General features: G+C 41.0%; 1 protein-coding gene across 1 annotated transcript in view; it reads left to right on the top strand.

Moving 5' to 3' along the window:
- Positions 1-18,766, top strand: part of ELP4 (elongator acetyltransferase complex subunit 4) — a 141,716-nt gene that overhangs the window by 31,468 nt on the left and 91,482 nt on the right. Inside the window, exons 4-5 of the mRNA XM_033928281.1 lie at positions 2,255-2,380; positions 8,048-8,160. Coding sequence (XP_033784172.1) covers positions 2,255-2,380; positions 8,048-8,160 — 239 coding nt within the window. The remainder of the gene's footprint in view (positions 1-2,254; positions 2,381-8,047; positions 8,161-18,766) is intronic.

The raw sequence follows: 18,766 nt of genomic DNA, 5'->3' as shown, positions 1-18,766 counted from the left end.
GAATGAAAATGTTTTTTCTCCTAAGCATTGAATTGTAACTTTACCCCTCCACTCCCTGTGTATTCATTAGTTAGTAAACTTGTCTGAAATTTCATGGGGATACCAGGAAGTACTTCTTCACTGAAAGAGTGGTGGGCCATTGGAACGAGCTCCCGGAACAGGTGATCGTAGCCAGCAGCATACAAGATTTTAAGAATAAATGGGATGCCCACGTCGGATCCCTACGAGGGTAGCATAGAGGAGGGCAGCTTGGGGACGAGTGATAGAGTGTAGATTAGGGGAGGGTTGTTGGAGTGGGCAGACTTGATGGGCTATGGCCCTTTTCTGCCGTCATTTTCTATGTTTCTATGTAACCCATTATTGTCCATTTTAAAAAGTATGTCTAAATTTATATTTATTTTATTCTGCTGTAACTCGCTTAGTTATTTGAATAAGCGATTTATCAAATCAAAATAAAACTTGAAACTTGATAGTAAATAAAAACTGTGAGGAGCCCAGGTGCTACTTCTGAGGAGCTGGGGACTCAAACTGATTGGAGAGATACATGACATTCAATTTACTAACTTGGTTGTGGTCTTATTTTTTTTGTGTGTTTGGTCTTGTTTGAATGTGTATATTTTTGTGTACCTTGCTGAATTTTGCTGATGCAAGTTAGAAATTTACCGGTCAATATGAAAAAAATGATTTAACTGGCCAGAAATGGCTGTTGACCAGTTAAATCACTCGTTCAGAGCTATCCATTAATTTTCAACAGCATTTAATAGTTATCACCACTGAAAAATAGCAGTTAGCGTGTAAGTGAAACCCAACTATTTTAGGGGTGTTCCAAGACAGAGTCAGCACTTGGCTGGTTAAATGTTGATATATTAGAACTGCATAATACACAGGCCTGTCTTTATGTGGTAGCCCATGGTTACTTTAGGGCTGAATACTGATTTAACCAGCTGTTTAATGCCAAAGTCCAGACATGGCCCAGCATTCATAATAGCAGTGATGGTAAGTAAAACTTCCTCTGTCTGAATATTGACCTCTTAGTAGTGGGGAGGGTGGGATGTATTGGTGCTGAGTACTGGAAGTTCTGGCCCTGGAAGAGATGAGGTGATGGTAGCAGTGGTCACAGGACTAGAGGAAGGAACTGGAAATGGAAGATGGGGAGATGCAGGCCACCCGGAGAGTGGGGGGGGGGGGAGCTTTAGATATCTTTGAGCTGGCCCTGTTAGGTGATCTAGTTTTTTTAAATTTTGATTTACATTTTGAATATTTCTATAATCAATTTTTCATGTTGACAATATATATTATGTTGTGTAAATTAGTGAAATCAACTGCTTTAATACATTTTGAATTGTAGTTTTTTGACAACTGAATGTGTGTGCTATTACATACAGTTTTAGGAAATAGTGCATAGAAGAAAAAGATATCTAAAAGGTTCATATTGGAGAGAAACAAACCCCCTCTTCTACAAAGCTGGGCATCGGGCCAGTTACCACTGCAGCAGCCACTAATGCGGCTTTGCAAAAGGGAGGGAGGGGGTTAATTCATGAAATATGGTTAATATGGTTTTCTAGAATGGAATTTATTTGCATATTTATTTCTGAAAATTGCACATCATAATACATTTCTATAAATTGACTTGTCTTTCCAAACCTGAACTTAGGGAATGTTATTTCCCTGCTCCAGAGGCAAAGGAGAGTGCATTGACTTGCCCAAAGTAACTAGTTGGAAGCAGGATTTGAGCCTTGGCATATCTGGTTCTCCTCCAATGAATCAACTCACTCGTCTGTTTTCATCAATGTAGTGATTTGAGTTCAAGGCATCAGATTGTTACTATGCTGATGTACCTTCAAACGCATTGTGGGGCAAATTCTGCAAGCAGCACCTGCCACCTGTCAATCACGGCAGGGGCTACTTTCAGAATCAAGGACTTTAGGTACCGGAAGTGTAGGCCAGGGTGACCCCCAAAGTCCAGTTCCACCCCTAAACATGCCCACTTCTGGGTTTCGACATCACTAGGCAGCATGGACCGAGGTGCCGATCCCAGAGGCTGCCTAAATTTTTGTTTTATGGTGTGACCAATTATCACGCCACTTAGAATCAGTTAAAATCCTTAGTTATTCACCGGTAGGTGATGTCTAGGTGCCTGCCAATGATTAACTTTTGGCAGCTTTTTGAAAATCTGGCCCTGTATGTCTATGCAGATATCACCTATATTGTATTTTCTTGTGCTTGACATATTCCATTCACTCCTTGGTAACAGGAGCTTCCAATGCCATTGCTTGATGATTTCCACAAAAATAATTTGGACAAAGAGGAAAAAACTACAGGGGAATTGCAAAAATCGATGAAAATAGCCTGGCGTTACCAGAATCTGCCAAAGTTAGAGGTAATTTTTAAATATTAAAGTATTTTTCTCAGACTCCTAATTCATTATTCTATGTCTTCCTGATAGAGATGAACATCTTAATTCCCTGTTTAATAAAGCTCACTGACCAATATATAAATTGCCATGCATTTTTACCACATAACCAGGCCCTGACCAGGCAGCATGTTGAATGCATCATAAGCTATGGGGCATCTAATTGGTAGAGAAAGACACCATCCAGCTGGAGCATATGGCGTAGGTTGGCCACAAAGGGGTGGGGGGACCTTGCTGGGCTCTAAAAAACAAAACAAAAAATCCCCGAGAAAGAAAGGGGTGGGGGAGCAAGGCAAGAAAAGAAAACAGGGTAAGCCTAGGAGAAAAGAAAGGATTGGGAGAGGGGAGGGGCCATGCCATGGAGGGGGGAGAGTGGGGGGGAAAAGGAATCCAATTGGTAGGCTCAGGGAAAGGAGCCCAGCATGAGCGACAGGCTATATGAAACTCACCCCACCCCCAGCATGGCCATATTCAGGTACACTACCTCCTCATCCAGAGTAGGCATTAACTGGACAAATACAGTTAATGTGTGTGCAGCAACACTACAGCCTCCCCCCTTTAAAAGGTTCCCCTCTCCCATACCCCTTTGGGATGCCAGATATTCTTTAAAAAGTTCTGCAGCATCCTCTAGCTCTCACCAGGAGATCCTGATGTCTAGCAGAAAGCAGGAGTGATCTTCAGTTGGGTTGCTGATGCAGTACAACAATCTCAAAAAGGCACTTCTGACTCGTAGCCTGTTATTTGGCATCTTGAACCCTAAAACATCATAGGCACCGTTTTGATTCCAAGCCACTGATGGGGCAGGAGTGATTGCAGAACACTCCTTCTCCCCACTAGACACCAGAGTTCCCCAGTAGAAGTTGATGGGGCCTAGGTGGTGGGGGAAGTGTGGGAAACAAGATTCTGGATTTAGAAGCTGTGATGGAAGAAGAGATGGATATAGTGGCGATCACATAGACATGGTTCACAGAGAACCATGACTGGGATATAGTTATACCGGGCTATAATCTGTTCAGGAAAGACAGGGTAGGAAGAAAAGGAGGAGTAGCAGCATTATATGTTAAAGAACATATTAAAGCCACACAATTGCAGGATCTGCAGGGCAAGGAAGAGGCACTGTGGGTCGATTTGGAAAGAGGGAATGGTGAATATATTTACATTGGTGTGATATACAAGCCTCATTCACAGATTGAAGAAGTACATAGAGATTTAATAGTAGATGTTCAGAATATATCTAAAAAAATGGGAAGTCTTACTAATAGGTGATTTTAACATGCCGGATGTTAATTGGGGTATCCCTATTGCAGGGTCTTCTACAAAGTAGGAAGATTCTGGATTCTCTACAAGGAGAACTGTTCTAGCAGTTGGTAAAGGAATCCACACGGGATGGGGTCATACTGGATTTAGTGCTTACAAATGGGGAAAGTGCTTCTGATGATACAGTGGATGATCATCTGGCATTCAGTGATCACTGCATGGTACGGTTTAATATTAAGATGAGTATAGAGAAGGCTCATTCAAAAGCAAAGGTTCTAGACTGTTTAAAAAACTAATTTTGTTTGAATGGGTGTTTACGTCATGGAATTGTCTGGGTGGGAACATCTGGAAGGAGTGGAAATGCAGTAGGGCAAAACTGAAAGGAGTGATTGTAAGGGCGGATCCAGACTTGGGCATTGGATCCACAGATCCTTTGGGGGCTCTGGATCCTGGTGATGATCCTGCTGTCCTGCGATTATTTAAGTTTGTGGTTCTACCTCTGTATAAGATTCTGGTGAGACCTCGTTTAGAATATTGTGTACAATTCTGGAGGCCGCACCTTCAAAACGATATAAAAAGGATGGAGTTGGTCCAGAGGAAGGCTACTAAAATGGTGAGTGGTCTTCATCATAAGGCATATGGGGACAGACTTAAAGATCTCAATGTGATAAGCAGAAGCACGCTACAGGGCTTCAAAGAAGGTCTGGACAGGTACCTGGAGGACAAAGGGATTGAGGGGTACAGATAGGAGTAGAGGTAGGTTATAGGGATAGGATTAGAGGTAATTTATAAAATTAGTCAGAGACCACTGTTCAGGCAATAGGCCTGATGGGCCACCACGGGAGCAGACCGCTGGGCAAGATGGACCTCTGGTCTGCCTCAGTGGAAGCAACTTCTTATGTTCTTAAGTATACTTTGGAGGAAAGGCATGAGAGGGGACGTTTAAATACCTATATAATGTAAATGCGCATGAGTCGAGTCTCTTTAAGAAAGGAAACTCTGCAATGAGAGGGCATAGGATGAAGTTAAGAGGTGATGGCTCCGGAGAAATCTAAGGAAATACTTTTTTATAGAAAGGGTGGTAGATGCATGGAATAGTCTCCCAGAAGAGGTGGTGGAAACAAAGACTGTCTGAATTCAAGAAAGTGTGGGATAGGCACGTGGGATCTCTGAGAGAGAAAGAGATAATGGTTGCTGTGGATGGGCAGACTAGATGGGCCATTTGGCCTTTATCTGCCATCATGTTTCTATGTTGCAGGGGTCCTGATGGAAGTAGAGAAGTTCTTCAAGGGTCCAGGGCAGGTGGGAAAATGTCATGAGAGGTCTAGCTGGGTGACGAATGTTGCTGCTGCACCAGACACATGAGGTGAAGGTACAGGCTGGCCACGCTTTGTCAGTTACCAAACAGATCTGACCTGCTCCAGTGATCAGCTGTTTGATATACCACATAAAATCTGTTTTGCTTTTTGAGATCCTGGGTTGGCCACTGTTGGAAACAGGATACTGGCTTGATGGACCTTCAGTTAGTCACAGTATGACAATAACATTTGGTACTTGCATTTTCGAAAGAAGTATATAAGGCAAGATTAAGGCCTAAGCAAACTAGGCAAATGCCTGAGAGTCACCTGAGATGTGCAAATTTAACGCTCTCAAGGAAGTTTTGGGAGAGTTTCCCTTAGAAAATGTGGTTGGAGGCTCTGAAGCTCTTTGGGTTTAAAATTTACCCTCTAAATTCAGATAAAATAGCCGAGGGATTTGCAGAGAGCCAAACCCAAAAGCTTCCAAGTTTATCATGTAAGGGAGAACGGTTTAGAAAATTGAATACAGAAAGAAAGAAAATAAATGTAATTCTTGTCACACTGCTCTTTGAGAACCATCTGTGCAGTGAATAGTATAGATAACAGAAGAAAGAACTTGATTTGGCTTAAAGGAAGGGGACAGAGAAAAGAAAGACTATCGTGTAGTGAAGCAGTTTCCAGAGCTAGTGCCATCAATACATCACTTCTACAAATCACAGAATTCAAAGTGTGTCATAGTATGGAGTTGTTTGAGCTTGTATTGAATGAATAGAAGTGTTCAACTACAGTAGGTAGGCCAATGTCAAATCTTACCCCTGGGAAAGGGCCATGCATGGCTGAAGATTTCTCTGTTAGTCTTTGCTCCGCTTCAAAGAATTTAGTAATGCTAGATCCTCTTTATATTTTCTTTGGCTAATTAATTTTAGCATTATTATGTTTAAGAAATATTCCTCCCTTGCACAGAATTAGCTTGAATTAGTCCTTAAACACTTGTAATATGAATTGCATTGTTTTTGCTTTTTCCCCTGTTTAAATATCACACATTTTGTGCTGAATTCTATAAATAGAGCCTAAAAAACAGTGTTGAAATAACTAACTATAAACAATGTCCAGGAACCATGACTAAGGCCCTGCCATTTGCACCAACTGAAGCACGGTTCAAATCCCCCCAGGATATCCACAATGAATAGGCATTGGATTGATTTGCATCCACTGCCTCCATTATATGCAAATTTCTTTCATGCATATTTATTGTGGATAGCTTGAAAACCTGATCGGCAAGGGGGGACTCCAGGACTGACTTGAGAAACACCTACCTGGCGTTCAGATCAGGATTTACGCACATAGCGGTCCTTTGACTAAGGTGTGCCAAACGCTAACACGTCCATTATATTGCGTAAATCCAAGGAGCGCACCTGATCTGAATGCCAGATATATTTTTGAAGACTGCTTTGAGTTTAGTCTCAAGAGAATCCTCCTCTCTTATGTTAGTACTTAAACTAATTAATTTGTCCAGTTTGTAAGTCAAAGGTATAATTTGGGGGTATTTTCTGTGAAAAGCAGCATTTTGGGACAACTGACTTCGGAGTCATATTATTTGATCCTAGAACTTACCAAGTTGTTATGTTATAGTTTTCTCTTAACTTTTTCAATGTTTGCTGCTTTAGAGCCTAAAGGCTTTTTCCCATTCTGTGTCTGCAGGAAAAGTGCCAACTAGTGCCTAGCAATTTTAGAATGAACCCAGTAGCCACTGATAAATGGATAGTTATCCTGATTTGATTCAGGTAGGCTTTTGCAAGCTTCCCCACGGGGCCTGGGAATTCAGTACATTGAGCCCATTCACGGAGCAAGCTTTTATTGCATGGTGTTTTATTACAGCCAAATCCTAGTCTCCACCCCGTTTGTAGGCACTGTGCACATTCTTTCAATGAAAAAAAAGGTTATCACCCACCTTAATCCATGCAGCAGTGTGGATTAAGGCCATCAGTGTGCCCCAGGATTCTCAAAGAGGATCCAAAAGCTCCTCCTTTCTTCTTCTCTGCTGTCTTTACTAAATTCGGGGGGCCTTAGGGAAGATTTGCATTTGAAATGGGCAACCTGGAGCTTCTCTCAATGAAGACATCAGATCAAAGTTCAGTTAGTCAAGGCCCTTCTGAAACACTAAGGAAGCTGATTGTACACAATGAAAAGATGGGCTCTGGAAGTAAAAACATTCTGATCTGTAATCCGGATAAAGGATAGATTATAAGCCAAAGAACAGGCCCACTTTAAATTGGTTTCAGATGTTACAGAAGTTTTGTCAACTATAATTTTCCTTTTTTGGTTTTACAAGATTTTCCCAGATGTAGTCAATCTTTTTCTGTGATGCAGGAAACGTAAAGATTGTTAGGTTTATAGAAACAAATCCTCATTGTGCTTTTCTTCTTTATTGTGTCCCAGACCTTAGATTTCAACCAGCAGCCTGTCCATAATGATGTTTAAACGAAGCATTTTGGTTTTTCTACAAGTCTGTCACTGCTTTAGAAAACTGAAGTCAGTTTTATTTGAAAGCTGACTCATGGATTAGTATAACTGTACTATTTATTTGACCATGCTGAAGCATTTGTGAGTGCGGGGCTGGCCCAGCCAATAGGTAAGGCCAGGCAGTTGCCTAGGGCAGCAGCTTCATGAGAGTGGGAAAGAGTAGCTGCAGGTGATCATGAGACCTAAAGTTGAACTGTGTCTTAGCCCCTTTGTGAGTGAGAACCAAAATGTAGACAGCCAGGAGCAACTGATATTTTTAAGTTTGTTCATGAAATTATTCTCATTTACACCCCCCTTTTTTTTTTTTGCAAAACTGCAAACGTGTTTTTTTTACCGCCGACTGGTGCGCTGATTGTTCTGCGCTGCTCCCGACACTCATAAACTTCCTGAGTGTTGGGAGCATTCAGCACACCGGCCTGCGCTAAAAAGCTTTTGCAGTTTTGTAATTTGGAATGTTTGAAATTTTTTTAAAAAGGGGTGCTTTTACCATTCAAAGTATTGTTAAGCTAAAAGGAACAACCTGTAGGTTATTTCTAATAAAAATGTATCTTGGCAGGTTACTCCAGCAGCTTGTTCAAGGTTTGGACATTATTATGACCTATCAAAATCGATGTCTTCAGAGCTGCTGCAGGCTGTCAGATGTCATACCTTTTTCCTTCCTACAGAGTGGTGAGTTTTGGCAGTATTTTCCTTCATATCCACCTAAACAAATGATTTATTAATAAAAGCAGCAATAAAAAGTCGTTAAAGTTAATGCAATTTCTACTTTGTCGAATGAATTTATCTAGGATACTATGTAAACCGCTTTGAATGTAACCACTGAAAGACGGACTATCAAGTCCCATTTGTTTCTTTTTGTTTATATGTAATGTATGTATATATGAAATATTTAAAGAATTATAGTGTTACATAAGTCTGCTCAAGAGGTGCTCAAGCAAGTCAGTGTCTTTATTTTTTTGTACAGTAACTTTAATTAAAATGATGATTTCTTTTCCTTCCTTCTGAGCTTCAAGAACCAGCTCATTTGGTGAGAAATCAAGTAGCCAGGAAAAAACCATATCTGGTAATCCTTGGCAAGACAGGATTAGCAGCAGAAAACAACCCTATAGGGGTAGCACATGCCAGTGGTTGAGCCTGCTACTTCTACCATGAGAGTAAATGGCAATTCAGTAAACAAAGGAGATGTGTATGTGAAGAGTGCAGAAATTGCCTGCTGGACACATACATACATACACAGCTTTTACAGTAAGAGCACCTTACTGTTTGCATCTGGGCATATCATGTACATACAATTTGTTCTAAGGCTGATATTTGCAGAATAACATTCCAGTTCATTCACAAATGTGTGTTGCTACTTTCATTTGCTTTGGATATGCCCAGAGAACTGTTATCTTCCTAATCTGCCTTTTAAAGTTGCAAGTACTTGCTATGATCACAGAAAAAAAAATCGGCAGTAAATCTCCAAAACTGGTATCAGATCCTCTCAACTAACCCTTTTACGTAGTAAGAACATAAGAGTAGCCTTACTGGGTCAGACCAATGGTACATCAAGCCAAGTAGACCGTTCTCACGGTGGCTAATTCAGGTCACTAGTACCTGGCCAAAACCCAAGGTGTAAAAATATTCCATGCTAGTGATCCAGGGCAAGGGTTTCCCCCGTGTCTTTCTCAATAACAGACTATGCACTTTTCCTCCGCTCTTATCACAACCTCTGGCAATGCATTCCAGAGCCTAACTATTCTCTGAGTGAAAAAATATTTCCTCCTATTGGTTTTAAAAGTATTTCCCTGTAACTTCAACGAGTGTCCCCTAGTCTAAAATTTTTGACAGAGTGTAAAATCAATCCACTTGTACCCGTTCTACTCCACTCAGGATTTTGTAGACTTCAATCATATCTCCTCTCAACCCTCTCTTTTCAAGTTTTCAAGTTTAATAAAAGTTTGATGGTATCGCATTACCAAAAAATTTCAAAGCAATATACAAAATCCAAAATAAATAGTATTTGAGTTTGAAGTTTATTAAATTTTTGTTATGTACGCAATATCAAAAGCTTCAAAGCGTATAACATTTTAAAAATCAGGGGTAGAACAAAACTCTTTAACATAATTACAATCAAATTCTATCCATTCTAATACATAACTGGTACGGAAGGTGAAAGGGATGAACTACAATCTTTAAAGAGAGAAAGAAAACATTTAGCGGGGAACACATTTGGTAGGTAACACAGAAAGGGGGGGGGAAAGATGAATCTATAATCTATACAGAAATCTAATTTAGATCTAAGAAGTTTGGTGATTTGTAAAATTGTGTTGTCTATTTTTCAAAAGCATCCTTGAACAAAAAACTTTTTAAGGAACGCTTGAATTTTTCTAAAGAAGATTCATTACGAATATAAATTGTAAATTGTTCCACAGCTGGGGTGCTATAACTGAGAACATGGTAGCTCTTCTGGTTCCTATTATCTTTAATGAAGAAATAGTTAATAGCTGTTGTTGTGTTGATCTCAATGCACTACAATGCTGCTTTTTTCTATGTTTCTATAAGGGAGTAAATTCAGGGGAGGGGATACTTGGAATGGGCAGACTTGGTGGGCTATAGCCCTTTTCTGCTGCTTGTTTCTATGTTTCTACATGCCCACTTGATCCTATTCCCTCTCCCTGGTTAAAGATCCCTTCTCATGATCTTCTTCCCTTTCTCTGTTGGTGAAGTACTCTCTAACTGGAAGACCACGTTAGCCTACCCTTTCCTGAAGAAACCATCCATTGATCTTACTATCCTCTTGACTTACAGACTTACCGTATATACTCGAATATAAACCAATTTGAATATAAACCAAAGCAACATTTTTTTCTCCCAAAAAGGGGAAAAAAAAGATTAACTCAAGTATAAACCAAGGGTTTATATTCTAGTATAGGTATTGGTGGTCCATTGGTGAGCCAGGACAGAGCAATCCCTCTTTACAAAGGCTCCATTATATAAAGTTGTATCGTGCTTCAAATTGATACAGTAACTTGTACTGGTTTCACCAAGGTGGAATGGGACAATTCATTGCGGAAGTATCATTGCAGTGGGAAGCTGAGCTTCAGGCAAGATAGCTCCCTCCCTGGTACCTGCAACGAGTAGCTGAAAGTTCCAACTGGGCCTCTCCACTTGCTTGTATCTGCCATGAGCAGCTGAAGGGCAAAATACACCAGCTCTGGTGGCAGCTTCTCCCCCCAGGGCCTGGGCTCCCCATCAGCCACTGCCACACACTCCCTGGACTCATCCCATGACCTGCTACTCCAGGGTCAGCTTTCACACAGGTCACTGGAAGATTGGTGTGGAGGAAGTGGACAGCTGACTGAGCGCTAGTGACCTGAAAGTTCCATATAAACAAATATAGTGGGCAGATAAAGGATATACATCACAGTCAATTCATTGTAAAGAAACGGCAATTCTAAAACGTCCTAGACCCTTCTGCAACGTGTATCAGGAAGCCCAAAAACTCCACAGAGGCTACCAATGACTTTGAGTTTTCACAGGGATTTCTTCCAACTGATGAGATAGCAGACATTTCATTTCACATGGCTTTATGAGCTTATTAAACAATATATAGCTTGGATATTTATAGGAATCCTAAGATTAACAATTAGGAGTAATATCAATTAAGGCTTTTTAAATAGCCAAAAAGACACCATATCTGAGGCTCCCAGACACTGTTCAGATTTATATACATTTGTTTTCATTTCTGATAGGAGAAGAGTTATTTTGATATTACTTTATTTAGAGGTGTTGTTTGGTTGCAGATAAAAATAATTACACATCTATTCTGCCAGGCAGAGTCAGCTCTTCCTTCCCTGCGTCGACAGCAGATATGAAATGTTGAAATGTCAATTTCACAAATATTATAGTAACAGTACCAGCAGTAACAGAAGACGTAAACCCAGGTCTCTAGTTCAGTGGAACAGCATCAATGTATTTAACAGCAGTGCAAGTATCCTCCAGGTACAGCTGTGGATGGAGTTTAATGAACTGCTAAAAGCATAATTTATTCAGAAAGGCACAATCTGAAATTCTTCCTCTATAAATCCTGGGAGATTTACTCAGCTAGGGATGAAGGAGTGTTTTATGGGTACTGCTTACCTATAAAGTAATTTTTTAAACATTTACTACGAACATCTTTGTGTATTACATACATTATCCAGAAAATTAACATTTAATGGCACTATGAGAAGACGTTTCTGTCTTTGTATGGTTAACAGGCTTTTTGTTGACTATAGAAATAAAACCTCTCTCTCATCTCCTAATGGTGCACAGATTGCTTTATTTACAGTCTAGCTAGAAACCGTCAGCACTACTGGACAAAAGCAACGTGACCTTTGAACGTGTATTAGTAACTCTGCCATCAGCAAACATACAGTGCTCTGTTTGCACTAGTAAAAGGGCACTTAGCAATCAAGACGCAAATATTCAGGGCAAACTGCTAAAAAAGATCTGACGTTTAGAATTTCAAAATGAACATGAATCAAAGTGTATTAATGATATGCAAGTGATTGAAATCTGATGCTGAAATATGACAGCTCTATTAACTGCTGGCGAAAAAAAAATCTAGACATTCTGGCAAAGACTACTATAGCTTTACTGTTGCTATTGCTCCACTCCTTTTCATTTCCACAGCCTAGTTTCACGGACTCCGTTTACAGGAAAAGAACTTAGAGGGCTTGGGGATGTAGCATGTGCCAACCCTTCCCTAACAATCAGTGGCTGCATCCTCCTCCCCCCTGCCTTCTACACTAGCACCAGCTGCTACACCTTATCCCCACCCCCTGCACTAGCAGAAGCTGCATCTCACCCGCTCTCAGAGACTACTTTACACAGGTCACAGGGATTCTACTGATATGTATATCTATATCATTCCTTGGTTGTTTTCAGGGGAAGATGAATGAAGTTATCAGGCTTTCCAGTTCTGCTCTGCTGTCCAGTGGCCAATGCGGAAAACTACTTACTGCATGCCATGTGCATTGCTGGGCAACATGGTGAAAACAATGATAAAAAATAAAATTGTGGAACACGTAGACAAACATCTAATATAATAAAAGTCTAAGCCGCGCATGCACACTCTTACCTGCATGCACCCGTTTTCCATGCGCTGTAGGTCCCTGCAGGTAGGAGTGCGCATGCGCGCTTCCACACATCTCTCTCTCCCAAGGCGGATGTCAGCTTCGGGCGGTGCGGCGGCTGTCTACCGCCGCGGCTGTCGGCGGAGGGCAGACATGAGGTAAGGGGTGCTGCTGGACGGGGAAGCAGGAAAGAGGTGCTAGGGGGGAAGAAAAAGGAAGGGAGGCCTACTGCTGGACGGGGGTGGGAGAAAAAGGAAGGGAGGCCTACTGCTGGACAGGGGGACAGGAAAGAGGTGCTGCTGGACAGGGAAGAGATTAAAAAAAGGGAGAAGGGCTGCTGCTGGATAAGATGAGCAGTGAAGGGGTTGTGGTGGACACAGGGAAGGTAAAAGGAAGGGAGAATGGGTGGACAGCCGAGGAAAAAGAAAGACAGAAATACAGAAGGAGAGAGAGAGAGAGAGAGAAAGAAATAAAGACTGATACACACATATATATTCTAGCACCCGTTAATGTAACGGGCTATAAGACTAGTGATTTAATAAGACAAGAGTCAGCCTCACCAATTTGCTTGACTTCTTTGAAGGTGTAAATAAACATGTGGATAAAGGTGAGCCGGTTGATGTAGTGTATCTAGATTTTCAGAAAACTTTTCATAAAGTTCCTCATGAGAGACTCCTGAGAAAATTAAAGAGTCATTGGATAGGTGGCAAAGTTCAGTTGTGGATTAGGAATTGGTTATCGGATAGAAAACAGAGAGTAGGGTTAAATGGTCATTTTTCTCAATGGAGGAGAGTAAACAGTGGAGTGCCACAGGGATCTGTATTGGGACCAGTGCTATTTAACTTTGATTACAAGGGGTTTGAGGGTAGAACTACAATTTTGTATAGGAAAGAAAAACATTTAAGGTTAAGACATTAGGGAGGGGAAGAATTCAGTTTGTGCAGGAGATATGGAGAAGGATAGAAATTCATAAATCAAATGCATCCTTGAATATAAAGGGCTTCAGGTTCAATTTAAGTTTATCCATAGAAGTTTCTTCGCGGAGATAAGAGGGGATAGAGTTCCATAATTGATGTGTTGTGACCGAGAATATAGAGGAGCGTGTGGTGTCATAGATTATTTGTTGAGGTGTGGGTATTACTAAAAGGCTTTGATTTTGCGATCTTAGTGTTCTTGAGGGTGTATATGGGATTAGCAATTTGTAGATGAATTCTGGCTGTTTGGAGGTCTTTGTTTTAAAGGCAAGTAGTAAGATCTTATAGGTTATTCTGTAAGAGACGGGTAGCCAGTGAAATTTTATTAGTAGTGGGGTTATGTGATCATATTTTTTTGATTTTGTTAGAAATTTTATTGCCGTGTTTTGTATTATTTGTAGTAGACTTAATTCTTTTTGAGTTGTACCTTTATAGAGAGTGTTGCAGTAATCAATTCTAGAAATAATGAGAGAGTGTATGAGTATGTTCAAGGATGAAGGTTCTAGAAGGTTTGCTATGGATCTTATCATTCGTAGTTGATAGAAGCAGATTTGAACAAAAGTACTAATTTGGTTATGGTAGGATAATTTTTCATTGAATGTTACTCCTAGTATTTTTATGGTGTGTACTATTTGTAAGGGTATAGTTTTAAGATAGACAGGTGATGGTATTGGTTGTGTGGTTTAAAAGGGAAAAGCATTGTTTTTGATTTAGATGTGTTTGTGTTGTATTTATATGTTTCGGATCGATGGGGTGTAGGATTTGTATATCGTCTGCGTAGGTGTAGATTGTGAAACCGATGGATTGTCCTAAAGTTAATAATGGGGCTATGAAGATATTGAAGAGGAGAGGAGAAAGAATGGATCCTTGTGGTACCTGGCAGAAATCCAAAGAGTATCAACATTCCAGAGCTGAGATTGTGATATCATAATGCCTCATTCCACCAATGCCTAAGAGCCAACCTCACCAGTGACGTCACAATGGCTTGACTGTCCTATACTTGGCTCACATAAGAATATAAGAGTTGCCATACTGAGACAGACTGAAGGTCCATTAAGCCCAGTATCCTGTTTCCAACAGTGGCCAACCCAGGTTCCAAGGAGATAGACAGATTTTATGCTGCTTATCCTAGGAATAAGCAGTGGATTTCCCCAAACCATCTCAATAATGGATGGAAGAGTTGGGAACTCAGTTTATTAGAGTCAAATAGGCCTTTCCCTGTTCCTCTGGATGGGGTGGAGGAAATCCTGTTAAAAACCATGTACTTAAGCATTTCAGCTATATTTGTTATTTACTGATTCTAGCATGTATGCACTTTGAAAAAGGTAAGTGGGCCTAAATATATGTAAAGCACATATTTTGCAGATAAATTTGGCTAGAACAGCTTAAATTGTCTTTCCTAATGGGGTCTACTTACAGATAATAAGCCTATTTGTCATACCGTTGATAAGCTAACCTTTGGTAAATGGCTAGAAGCTGTATCAATAGGGAAGTAAAAGACTTCCTTGTCACTAGGATACCTTCTTGCCAACTGCGCTTTATCAGTTACTAGATTGCTAAATATAAAAAAAAAATTAAAAGAAAGAAAGACTTATCAAAATTAAGGGCCATTTAGAAACTATGAATTTTTTAGAAATTTTAATCATTTGTTCACAGCCTGCAATATTATGACAAAGATTACCATAGAAATGCATTTATACAGTTGTTTATAATATTTAATAGGAACATTTGCTATGTCAGTTTTGCATAGCATGATCTCAAACGAATAAATCAACATTCAGTATTCTAACCAAGGAAAGGTAGGGATACATTCTTGAAAATCAATTCTATTCTTCCCTAATTTAAGAGAAACAAGTTGGACAGGCTTTAGAAGCAGTTCTGTCTTTCCCTTTGGTTTCCTCTCACATTTTTCTGCCACAGCTCTGTGCTATCTTTCGATCTTCCTATAAGTCCTCCCAGTCCCTCAAGCTCTGCAGTGCAACTTCCGCTTTCTTGATCTCCAGGATGCTACTGCTTTTCTCTGTGGACAAGCAGGGTGCAAAGTCCTCACAATATGGTGATCCGAGTGCCGCAGACCCCCTGGAGCCCCCATTCACTTTTAGGGTTGGGATGCAAGAGAGATGCCCACTCACTTGCGCCTTTGCACCATCATTTTTGACAAATGACCCCATGTCTTCTATCCTGGTACTTGTGCCACCCATTTTCCAAGATGGTAGGACAGAGGCAGGGGTGAGTGAGGATTGTTTCTGCCTCCCAGCAGTCTAGTAAACAGGCCCCCTAATTACTAATAAATCCCTCTACAACATGACACCCAAATGCTTCTCGAACAAACTTCCTGTCTACGCCCCAAAGAGAATGGAATGCACCTATATATACCATCGGGACACTCCCTCCAACTCCAGACAACCTGGAAACGATCCTATTCCCATTTCTTACCAAACCTCTGGAACAGCCTACCTGCTCTTAAAGGACTTCTTAATTTTAGAAAAGCTGTAAAAACCTAACTTTTTGCCTAGCCATTCCCTCAACCCTTCACCAGCAGCAGTAAGTAATCCTACTTTGCAATACACTGTATGTAAACCCTTTCCAGTACAATAGGTGAGATATTCTAGATCTTAGGGATATTTTCCCTTACTCGCATATTTTGCAGAAGAGAACTATAAGTTTTTCACTCCACCTCTAGGGCACATCACAGACTAGCTGAGCTCCTCCCATCAGTCTTTCTCTCTGCATGTGGTTGCAGTAGCTGACAGGCCGATCCCTGATCCCTTTGGAGTATCTGTCAGTTTATTTCCACATTTATGTTTATTTTTTGTTATTAACTCCCTGAAGCAGATTGGGAAAACATTGTCCAATGCCAGACTTGGATATCTGGAGCATTCATTTGTTTAAGATAAGTGATTTGAAATATTATGGATACTAAATAAGGATTTTGTTTCTCGAGATTTTTGTGTCGTTGATAGTAATGCACCTATACTCGAATATAAACCAAGAATGGGGATCTTAGTTTATATTCAGGTCCTCTTGTCTGTGCCCCACCTCCGCCCCTGTCATAGGCCTCCCGTTGACCTACCTGAAGCCCTGGTTGTCCAACAGTGAGCTAGGATAGAAGCAATCCTTTCTGTATCCTATCCCGGCCAAATCTAAACCACTCCACCTCTCTCCCACGTCCCTGACCCCTGTAGACATTACCTTTAAAGCCCTGGTGGTTGCAGTCTTGTGAGACTGCAGGAACTTACAAGACTGCAACCGGAGCTCATGGCAGGAGCATAGGAAGATCGCTCCTGCCCCCTTCACAGCTAGATCACCAGGGCTTCTAAAGGTAACATCTACAGGGGTCAGGGAGGTGGGGTGGTTTAGAGTCAAATGGGATAGGACGCGGGAAGGATCACTCCTGTCCCGGCTCACCGCTGGGAGGCCTGTAGTGGGCATGGGGGCTGGGTAGGAAGAGAAGAAAGGAAAGGAGGGTGGGTTCAAGGCAGGGCACTTGAATATAAACCCCCCAGTTTAAATCTGAATCAACTTTTTTCCTCCTTTTTGAGGGAAAAAAGGTTACCTCGGTTTATATTCGTCTCGGTGTGTTCTGAAGCTTTTCCTTCCGGATTTAACTTTGCTTAATTGTGGACTTTGTTTCCTTTAATTATTGATGCACTTTTTAGTATTTTTTAGTGTGTGGCCATGCCGTAAACTTTGCATGTGAGTCCTTACTGCCACCTATTTTGTAGGTAGCTCGTGAGTGCTAATTAATTAGCTCTCAGTAATGCAGTTGTGCTGATTAACACACTTCTTCTGTGAAAAAAATCTAATTTGTTTGCATGTATAGATTACAAAATTACCAGGGGACGCCTCAGTGCCGTCCTCCGTAAACCCATTTAAGCTGTGGAAAGCACAAACTAGTGTAGTAAAATGATGCCTGGTGGGATTTCATGTGTGATACCACGATGTCATGTTTACTCGTATGAAGCAACCTGAGGTTGTGGGAGAGTGTGGCGCAGTGGTTAAAGCTCCAGCCTCAGCCCCCTGAGGTAATGGGTTCAAACCCCCGCTGCTCCTTGTCACTCTAGGCACTTAATCTCCCCATTGCCCCAAATACATGAGATAGATTGTGAGCCCGCCGGGTCAGACAGGGAAAAATGCTGGAGTACCTGAATAAATTCATGTAAACCGTTCTGAGCTCCCTTGAAGAAATAAATCAATATGTGGGTAACCTTCTAGTAGCCTTAAGAGCATCAGAATTGGCCCTAAACTACCTGGCTCATAACCCTATTCCCCTCTGCCCTCCACCGCAGCCAGCAGTTTAACCACATCCCCTCTCAACTGTAACCTGTATGTCTGTCTAGATTGTAAGCTCATTTGAGCAGGGACTCTTTGTGGTTGTACAGTGCTGTGTACATCTGGTAGCGCTCTAAAAATAATTAACAGTGCTAGCACTAGCCTGAGTTATGTCATTTGTAAACTAAAGAAGTCTAGTTCAAGCTACAGGCCAGATTTTAAAAGAATTTTGCAATATTCAGAGAGAAAGAGGAACTTTCCCACATTTCCTGCAAGGACATATTTAGTACAGGGGTTTTTGTGCATTGTCCCCGGCGAATCAAACTGAACAAAACTGAGCTCTTAGGCCTGGATTCTATTAATGGCGCCTTACGTTAGATACCAGAAAAAAACGTATAAAAGGAAAGTGAAGGCTTAAAAAATGGCACCAGAATCAAGCCTAGGGAGGCGCTTTCCAGTGGCTAACAGCGGAAATGGTGTTAGACATCGGAAATGTAGGTCTTGAAAACCCTATCTTTCTTGAAGGCGCCATCGCATGAGTAACACACGATTGGCAGCTAGTTATAGAATCCTGGGACACTTCTCCCTCCGTATTCACGAATACGGAAAAACCGCAAATAACTTTGTTTATGTTAGTCGCGGTTTTTGTATTACTATTGAGATTCGCAAGTTTTGGGGAATAACAATATTTATTGCACGATACAGTAGTGTACAGTAAGAATCTCAGTGTAAAAAAAAAAGTTTTCCCAAAGATCCCCAGCGATTTTCAGGGTGAATGTTGGTAAGCTAAACTTTTTTATCGGTTTAGTCAAAGAAAAGGAACTTTAATCATGATGTAATTTGGGGGGGCAGAGTCAGAATGCGGAAAATCGTGAATAAGCGAAACCGCAAATACGGAGGGAGAAGTGTATATCATAGTCATAGGCAGTT

This window comes from Geotrypetes seraphini, chromosome 19 (genome assembly GCF_902459505.1).
Source record: "Geotrypetes seraphini chromosome 19, aGeoSer1.1, whole genome shotgun sequence".
Lineage (NCBI taxonomy): Eukaryota > Metazoa > Chordata > Amphibia > Gymnophiona > Dermophiidae > Geotrypetes > Geotrypetes seraphini.
The sequence above is the reverse complement of the archived record's forward strand: the minus strand, read 5'-3'. Positions and strand labels throughout refer to the sequence as shown.